Genomic DNA, 9,941 nt, shown 5'->3' with positions numbered 1-9,941 from the left:
TGACCAGGCTACGGTGTGACAGTTCTGTTTGACAGTTCTTGTTTCTCCTTGATGAAAACCCGCCCCCTTGGTTCAGTATACTTCCCTATAAGCCAACCGCCCTCCCCGCCCCCCTTCGATCACCCCTTGCAGAGGCAATAAAATCATTGTTGTTTCAAATTCATGCATTCTTTATTAATTCGTCACACAAATAGGGGGATAACTGCCAAGGTAGCCCGGGAGGGGTGGAGGAGGAGGGAAGCACTGGATGGGGTGGTGGAGGAGGGGAGGAGGGAAGGACAAGGCCACACTGCACTCAGAACTTATTGAATGCCAGCCTTCTGTTGCTTGGGCAGTCCTCTGGGATGGAGTGGTTGGGTGCCCGGAGGCCCCCCTCTCCCACGGGTTCTTGGGAGTCTGGGTGAGGAGGCTATGGAACTTGGGGAGGAGGGCGGTTGGTTACACAGACGCTGCAGTGGCAGTCTGTGCCTTTCCTGCACCTCAACCATACGCTGGAGCATATCAGTTTGATCCTCCAGTAGCCTCAGCATTGCATCCTGCCTCCTTTCATCATGCTGCCGCCAACTCTCCTGTTGCTCCAGCCATCTGTCCTCACATTCATTTTGTGCTTTCCTGGACTCTGCCATTGTCTGCCTCCATGCATTCTGCTGGGCTCTTTCAGTTTGGATGGACTGCATGAGGTCAGAGAACATTTCATCACGAGTGCATTTTTTTCGCCTTCTTATCTGCGCTAGCCTCTGGGATGGAGATGCTAGTGGCAGCATTGAAACATTTGCAGCTGTGGGAGGAAAAAAAGGGAGATTAAAATTGAAAAAGATGCACTGGCCATTCAAAAGGAGGGGCTGATGTTTTCGGGTTAACGTGCAGCAGAAACCCAACTAATCCCTCCCCTTACACCCAATTCTCTGGGATGATCGCTTCACCCGTCCCCCCACCGCATGGCTAATAGCGGGGATGATTTCTTTTCAGCTACAGGCAAACAGCCCAACAGGAACGGTCACCTCTGAATGTCCCCTGAATAAAATTCCCCTTTTTCAACCAGGTGACCATGAATGATATCACTCTCCTGAGGATAACACAGAGAGACAAAGAACGGATGTTGCTTGAATGCCAGCAAACACTGGGACCACATGCTGCCATGCTTTCTTATGCAATGATTCCAGACTATGTGCTACTGGCCTGCCATGGTAAAGTGTCCTACCATGGATGATGCAATAAGGCTGCCTGCCCTAGAAACCTTTTGCAAAGGCTTTGGAAATACCTCCAGGATATCTTCATTGAGTTGTCCCTGGAGGATTTCCGCCCCATCCCCAGACACGTTAACAGACTTTTCCAGGAGTTGTACTGGCCGCGAATGCATCCAAAGTCTTCAGGGCAAAGTAATCATTAAACACGCTTGCTTCTAAACCATTTATTATATTTACAAAGGTACACTTGCCAGAGGTGCCTTCTCCGCCTTCAAGGTCCGGGAGTCCGGGTTGGGAGGGTATTGGATCCAGGGTGATAAACAGTTCCTGGCTGTCGGGGAGAACAGTTTCTCCGCTTGCCTGGTGTGCGCTATCTTCCTCGTCCCCAAAATCCTCATCCCTGTTGCGTGAGACTCCCCCCTTGCAGGAGTCCACGTACAGAGGGGGGGCAGTGGTAGGGGCACCCCCTAGAATTACACGCTGCTCATCATAGAAGCGGCATGTCTGGGGCTCTGACCCCGAGCAGGCGTTTGCCTCTTGGGTTTTTTGGTAGGCTTGCCTAAGCTCCTTAAGTTTCACGCGGCACTGCTGCAGGTCCCATAACCTCTGTCCTTCAAGCCCTTGGAGATTTTTTCAAATATTTTGGCATTTCATCTTTTGGAACGGAGTTCTGATAGCACGGATTCGTCTCCCCATACAGCGATCAGATCCAGTACCTCCCGTTCGGTCCATGCTGGAGCTCTTTTGTGATTCTGGGACTCCATGGTCGCCTCTGCTGATGAGATCTGCACAGTCACCTGTGCTGATCAACTTGCCACACAAGCCAAACAGGAAATGAAATTCAAAAGGGGCTTTTCTTGTCTACGTGGCCAATGCATCCGAGTTCAGAATGCTGTCCAAAACGGTCACAATGGAGCACTGTGGGATAGCTCCCAGAGGCCAATACCGTCGAATTGCGTCCACACTAACCCAAATTCAACCCGGCAATGTGGATTTCAGTGCTAATCCCCTCACTGGGGAGCAGTACAGAAATCGATTTTAAGAGCCCATTAAATTGACAAAAATGGCTTCGTTGTGTGGACGAGTGCAGGGTTAAATCAATCTAACTCTGCTAAATTCGACCTAAACTCGCAGTGTAGATCAGGGCTAAGCAGAAAACCCCTGTGCAAACTCTCTCCATCCTGCTCTGCTGATGGACCTTAACTTCCAGCTCTTCTCCTGGGACAATCTTACATGTGGCATGTTGCAGTATGACAGCTGTTGTTCAGTTGTTCAGCATATATTTCAGGCTGGCATGAGGGCCCACTGCAAGTGTCAACATAGGGACAGTATCTTTCTGTTGTAATCCTATTTCTATTCTGAGGTACCTGGGAATTTTAGGTGACTCTGTGATTACATGGTCTGTAGGTAATTACAACCAGACATGCTCATAGGACCACGAAGGTGTTACTTTTCTGGCCATGAGTCAAATTATAAGGCTCTAAAGTAAAACAACATGTTGGAGTTAGGACCCAAACCAAGATCACCACAAGTATGGGTTTTTGTGATTATATTCTCTGCTTTTATGGATAAGCAGAATCACAGTAAGGAAAGATCCTATTGAATTCAGGATGTTCACAAGTCTTTGGATGATCTAATTTGGAGGTTTAGTAAAAGGGCCCAATCTTGCAAGTAGCAACTCTATTTCTAGAGTGCACATTGATTTCTACAGCATTTCTTTCTTCTGCTTTTAGATTATATCCTCCACAGACTCCTGCACCCACTGATTTTAGTGGGACAATTCACATATTTAAAACTATGTGCATAAGTCTTCGCAGGACTGTGCAGGCCTGATAGAAAAAATTTAAATGTTCTATCAGTTTTTGAGCCATCCTATAGAGAATTATATTCCTGCTACAGAACTATAAGGAGTGATTCAAAAACCCAGGAGAAAGTATAGCATCCTCTATGTGTTTAGACTGATTTCTATTATTTAATCCCTGTTGAATTCTAGGGGACTTTGAAAATATAATGTATAGTTTGTCAAAGATTTCTCTAGTTCTGGATTGTTTACATTTTTAGGAACTCTGTACTCCAGACAGTGAAATTAATTTGAATTAGCTTGTCCTGATTTCCTGCCAGCATCTCAAGAAGTCTTGTCATTGGGTTTAACAGAAAAATACCTTGCTGCTAAATAACAAAGGACACCCTGGCTTTACAGTACCATGTATATATCACATATTAACAGAAGCAAAACTACAAGGAATAAAGGGATAGCTCTATTTGAAATAAGTGAAGGAGCAGTGATGTAAAGGAGGAAGTAGACCTTTCAGGATCAGGCCCAATGGGATTACTCACAGTAAATAAAGTTAAGCACATGTGTAAAGTTTTGCAGATTGGGGCAATAGTAGTGCCTTACTGCTAAATGATGAACAGGGAATGCCTTACTTCTAAATGATGAACTAGCACTCAGCTGAGCTCTCAAGGGTTAACACATTGTTGTTAATGTAGCCTCACACCCTACAAAGCAGCACAAATAGAAGGAGTAGAAACAGCATGGCAGAGAGAGACAGAGGCACACACCATGTGTGTGAGAGATGCTCATTGCCCCTTTAAGTACACTAACCCCACTCTAAGTACACTGCCTATTTAAGTAGATCAGCAAGTTGAGACAGCAGTTGCTCCCAACAAGCTCCCTCCATCCTGAGTCCTGTTGTGTCCTCCCCCTGCTCCATGGAGATGGGTTAAAGGAGCAGGGAGCAGGAGCTGGGGGGAGAGGGGCACCCTGATATTAGCACTCCTCTTTCCCCCACCCATTGCACAGCAAGCAGGAGGCTCCTGGGAGCAGCTCCAAGGCAGAGGGCAGGAGCAACACACGGCAGTATGGGGAGGGACAGCTGAACTGCCCGGCCACTGATAGCTTGCTGGGCGGCTGCCGTACAGGGAACTTAGGGGAGTGGGGAGCTGATGCGGGGCTGCCTGTCCACCCTGGTTCCAAGCCCCCATCAGCTAGCTGCAACGGGCTGCTCTTTCTGCAAGCAGTGGACAAAACAGGCAGCTGCCAAACAACATTATAAGGGAGCATTGCACAACTTTAAATGAGCATATTCTCTAATAATTGAACAGCAACGTAATAACATTAACTGGGACGACTTTAAGTGAGGAGTTACTGTACTCTCCCACCTCTTGCTGAGGTGCTTGAAGCATGACAATTAATTTATGAATGATCATTTTTTAATATTATTGTGGATCTTTCTGTAGGCTATTATTTACCATGTGATAAACATTATTGTGCTCTCTCATCATTCAGTTTTCCAGTATGTTTTTTCTTTCTGGACTCACTGTAGGTGTGAGTGATGATTCATCCTTATTACTCATTCTGCACACTCAGACCACAGCTTTTCTGCCAGGATGATTTATTAGGCATAGCATGTCCTCAGACTGACACATTGCTGTCATCCTGTTCAAACCAACATGGAAGAAATTGCAGGTTTCAACCTCTCTTAGTTTCAACATCTTTGTTTCAAGAAAAAAATGTTTTGAACGTTAAGACAGTGGTCAAAATGCAAACTAAAGTTAGGGAGAAAATATTTTTTTTAATGACTCTGATCAGTTAGGAAGCCATTCTCAGACAATTTTAATTTAGTGTTGAATATTCTAGAGCTTTTCTATAGTACAAGTACTCACTCACTGCCTTGCTATCTCTGAGGAAGAAGAGGAGAATTTATTACCTGTTGTAAAACATACTGCCCGCCAGTCTACCTCTATACATTCCAGTGACAGGAGAGCTGAATACCCCTGTTTCTAAACTGTCAAAAAGCTCAGACCTGCATGCAAATCTCATGATTTACCCTTATTTCCGGAAAGGACTTGCAGAAATCACTGGATGATAACTACCCCACTTGAACTTTGAGAAAGTTTTCAACTGGATCCAAACTTTGCAGCTCAAGTCTATTTATTCATACAAGACAATACTCAGAAGCCAGTTGTGTAGGTCCTGAACAAAATAGCTATAAGGCTACGTGATAAATAAAATGTGGGGATAGCTCCCTTTGATGAACACTCAGCCAGCCAGTTAGCTGTAAAATTACTCTTGGTAGCTGTTCTTTACCTGTAAAGGGTTAAAAAGTCCCCCAGGTAAAGAAAAAAAAAGTAGGCACCTGACCAAAAGACAATGGGAAGGCTAAAACTTTTTTAAATGGGGAAAGAAACTTTCCCTTTGTCTGTTGTTCTCTGGGCTGGAGCGACAGAGCAGCTATGCTATAAGCAGCTTTAAGCCAGGTATGATCATAAATCATCAGATCATACCTAGAACTACTTATCTGAACTCCAAATATGTAAGTAAATCAGAATGTTTAGCTAGATGCAATGAGGTTTATTTCTGTTTATTTTTTAAGGCTTGTTGGTCTCCTCTGTGCTAACCCCTGATGCTTTCGTTGCTTATAACCTTTAAGCTAAATCCCCAAGAAAGCTGTTTTGGGTTCTTAATTTTTCTAATTGTTTCTTTTAAGATCTAGCAAAAAGCCCAAGTTCCAGATGTATTTTTTTCCCTTTTTGTTTTTAATAAAATTTACCTTTTTTAAGAACAGGATTGGATTTTTGGTGTCCTAAGAGGTTTGTGCATGTTGGTTGATTAGTGGATAGCCACAGCTAATTTCCGTTGTTTTCTTTCTCGGCTCTTCCCCGGGAGGGGGAGGGGGGTGAAATGGCTTGAGGGTACCCCACAGGGAGGAATTCCCAAGTAATCCTTCCTGGGTTCAAAGTGGGGTTTTTTTGTTTGTTTGTTTTTTGCATTTGGGTGGTGGTAGAGTTTACCAAGCCAAGGTCAGAGAAAAGCTGTATTACACTCCCAAGGTTACAACCCTGGAGTGGCGAGTATTATTTTTTAAAATCCTTGCGGGCCCCCACTTCTGCACTCAGAGTGGGAATTCAGCCTTGACAGGCTAAGTCTCTCACCCACTACACTACCATTGGTGCAGGTCTGTAAGGCAGGGGTTTTTACCACTGTGCCACCTAACCCTGCTCCGAGCAGGTTTAATGCTACTACTAGGCAAGACCTAAAAGACAAAGAACTCTCCCACTACAATTTGTACTATGATTTGGCCCTGAGACTTTCCAAAGAATTTTTTTGCACTTTCAGAGAAAAGGGGATGTGAAAGTTTCATCATGTAGCGACAGGATATAGCAACAGGGCAATGTCCAACAAGATACTTGTATATAATTTGTAAAGCAATTTGCTATGATAGGCTATACATCTGTTTGATACATTTGTAAAATCCTTCTTTTGCTACATTTGGGAATCATTAGGGTGAAAGTTTCTGAGTATATAAAAGCATGTTCATAGTCATAATCAGGAAGCTAGTATTACTGTGCAACAGAACAGCAACCTTCTGAATGCATATTCCCCCCTCATACCCTTCGTGATCCCCCATAGCCTTGGGGCTACACTGCAAGTGGTCCCTCACCTCATTTTCCCTCTTGGGACACCAGTAGCTCCATGCCAGCTTATCCTCTTGTCTATTTAAATAGTGGAAATAGTCCATAACAAGAATCCCAGAATATAGTGCATATCACCTCCATGAGATTAGTCCTTAAAAGTTACACATCATCTTAGACACTGCCATAACACATTCCAGTATCTTCTACCACATCCAGACACTCTTTGCCCACTTCTGTCCCTCTGTCAGGGCAACCAGCCCAGCCATCCCTTCTGGGGTAAAAACCTGCTTTTCCCAGTGGGAACTCCCACAGACTCTCTCTTGGGAGCATCCCTCATTCCTCCTGGCCCTCTTACTGTTTCTCAGGGTCCAGCTCTCCAAGAAAGTGACATCAGCAGATAGTCCCCTCCACTACTCCCCCTTATTTCATCTCTCTCTGGCCCTTTGCTCTAGTTTAGAGCCAACAGGAACCCTCGTCCACTGCTCTTTCTGTCTCCAGCCCTCTGGTTTTGAGATGCCAGCAAACCCCTCTTGCTGCTCTCCTACTTTCATCCTTCCCCAGAAACCACCATCTCTAGCTTCTCCTAACTCAGTCTGCTCTTACTTCTGACTGACCTTGTGTAGCCCCAGGTGCTACCCTGCCCCCTTAATTTGCCCAACTGTGAGCACCTGGAGTGGAACAGGAATGCTGATCCCAGTCTTATTTAATGAACCAGCTACCCTGTTAAAAACATATACAATATCACAAAACATAATAAAATATCAGTCTTTAAAAAAGTCAGAGGTTCTAGTTTTAAAAAGGGAAAGAAAGACTGGAATAGAAGGGAATAAATAAGTATATATAGTGCCAGTAGTTGGAACCTTCTTCCTTGATGGACTGTATGAACAGTCACTACGAATAATTTTGAAGAGACAAGAGTAAGCAAATTATAATGGTTGCACAGTTCAGAGGTTAGAGCCCGCATCTTGTAAACCAGGGGCTGTGTATTCAGTTCTCATAGGGGCCTAGTGAGATTTCTCTTTGCATTTGCAGGGAGATCAAGTGAATGGTCAAATAGTTCTAACTCAGTCAGCTATACCCCCTTGAGACTAAGAAGTACTGCCAGAAATCCTATCCTGGCTCTATCATGTGCATAGGGAGCATAAATGGCAGAATTCTGCCTGCCTCTTGCACTGGTGGGTTGGGGTAGGAAAAGACTCATTGCAACCTCTCTCACCATTCCCAGCCCACCTGCACAAAACCAAACATATAATTATGGCCCCATATTTTTTTTACTGCATTTAAGTAATTTTCTATCACACTCTGATATTGCCCACTGCCAGAACTAGAGTATGTCTCAGGGTCATCTGCACTGGGACATTTTGCACTGGTGTAGTTACACTGGCTTAGGTACACTGGTGCAATCCCCTAGTATAGTCATGAGGCACCAGTGTCAACTGTGACTTGCACCAGCACAGCAAACCACATCAGTGTAGCTATTCTAGTGGAAAAACACCCCAGGGTGGATACAGCCTTATTCTCAAGTATACACCTCACGTTGGGAATGATCCAATTACAGTGGTCTACCCTTCTCCACAGACAGACATTCCACTTCCAGGAGAGGTAACTGCAGCATAGTTTATGAGGCTGGTTGATCATCTTGCATTTGTAAGCCACCAACCCATGGGCTGTGATCCTGAATTTAAATCGGTTGTATTTTCTTTTGTGATCACACATGCTCAGCACAGCTCTGCATTTATCAAAGAGTAACAGTGTTCACGGAGATGAACAGTGATTCTCCCAGACGAATGAATTAGGAAATAGGGAAAATTTAGAGCACAGCAAATCTGAAACTGCCACCAATCCTAAAACAATAGAATTATATAATTTGAAAATGAGACAAACCTGTAAAACCATATAGTTCATCTCCCTGTCAGTGCAGAATTGTTCTCTTCTATAGGGCATATTCTTTTTAATTATTTGGTTATGTCTACAATGTGTTAGAATTATAAGAAATGCACAGTGCAGGAATACAGCCACTCACCAACTCCAGGCCAGATATATAATGCTTTACCATAGCAATTAGTTAAACAATTGTGAGATAAATATTCCATTTCTATTATAATGCACCTTAAAGGGGCTGGAGATTAAGGAAACTGCGCAGATACCCAAATTATGCCAAATAGGTTTATATTTCCCTGTATTACTCAGACAGTATTTCCTTTTAGTCATATACTGCTCTTTCCACCAGATGGTTTGCTAGTTTTTACTCTGGCTAAAAAGGATTTAACCAGATTAGGGATTAATCCCTAGAGTTGTCATCAACTAAGTGTTAACTGTCTGACACTGATAAAATTTTGTGGGATTTTTTCCTGTTCCTCCCCTTCTTTCCCCATTCCTTCACCCCCCATGCTTTTTTGTTTGGTTTTACATTTATAATATTTTGCTTGGTAGAAAGTAGACAATTGACTCCACCCAATTGTGACATGTCATTCCATATTCTTTATGAAAATATGTTTATGTCATGAATATGACAAAACAGATATACTTTAAGCAAGATGGTTCATGTGAGATATCATTGGAAAGGTTATGATTTACTGAACGTGATTATTCTATTTGTATGCATGTATCATTTCTGTATCTGAAATTAGGAATATTGACACTGTATCTGTATCTCAACTATGCTACTTTGAGTGACGCCCACTGCTAACACTTCAGGTACAACAATGGAAAAGCCAGACAGGCGGATGGCCCATCAACAAGGGCAATGGACTGAAAATCTTGGCCTTCCTGTGGACGCTCCATACTGCCCCTGACTCATGGGCGCTGTACTCCTACAGAGTCAGGTGGTCTTGTCACCTGATACTAAAACATTACCTGGTACTTCTTGTAACTTTCCACTATAAGGGAAGGGGGGTCTAATTAGGGAAACAAAGCACTCCCAACTTATGCAAATCCTATTTAAGGGTGGGGAGTGAGGCAATCTTGGTCGTCAGTTCTCCCCGGCTACCCCACCCAAGATGACTGTTGGAAACAACTAAGACTGAACTGGGGGAAAGAACTGAACCCACGCTGGAAGGACATCTGGCCTGTGAAGAAGATTATTAGAACCACATTTAGGGTGAGAACTCACATGTAACCAGTTTCTTTAGTATATTCAGCTTAGTTTGTGTGCTCTGTTTTATTTTTTTATTAATCTGCCTTGTTCTGTCTGCTACCTCCTCAACTACTTAAAATACACCTGTTATAGTTAATAAATTTATTTCTGGTTTACAATATAACCCAGTTTATGTGATTTCTAACTGGGGAGCAGGGCGATAAGTTGTGCACACCCTCCTCCACATTGAAGGAAGGGGC

At 43.7% G+C, this 9,941-nt stretch overlaps 1 protein-coding gene across 1 annotated transcript in view; it reads right to left on the bottom strand.

Moving 5' to 3' along the window:
• Positions 1 to 212: 212 nt before the first annotated feature.
• Positions 213 to 9,941, bottom strand: part of SWT1 (SWT1 RNA endoribonuclease homolog) — a 157,409-nt gene continuing 147,680 nt past the window's right edge. Inside the window, exon 19 of the mRNA XM_077823960.1 lies at positions 213 to 778. Within this exon, the coding sequence (XP_077680086.1) occupies positions 697 to 778 (82 nt within the window). The 3' untranslated portion in view covers positions 213 to 696. The remainder of the gene's footprint in view (positions 779 to 9,941) is intronic.

Source organism: Eretmochelys imbricata, chromosome 8 (genome assembly GCF_965152235.1).
Source record: "Eretmochelys imbricata isolate rEreImb1 chromosome 8, rEreImb1.hap1, whole genome shotgun sequence".
Lineage (NCBI taxonomy): Eukaryota > Metazoa > Chordata > Testudines > Cheloniidae > Eretmochelys > Eretmochelys imbricata.
Note: the sequence above shows the minus strand (reverse complement) of the source record. Positions and strands in the feature narration are given on the sequence as shown.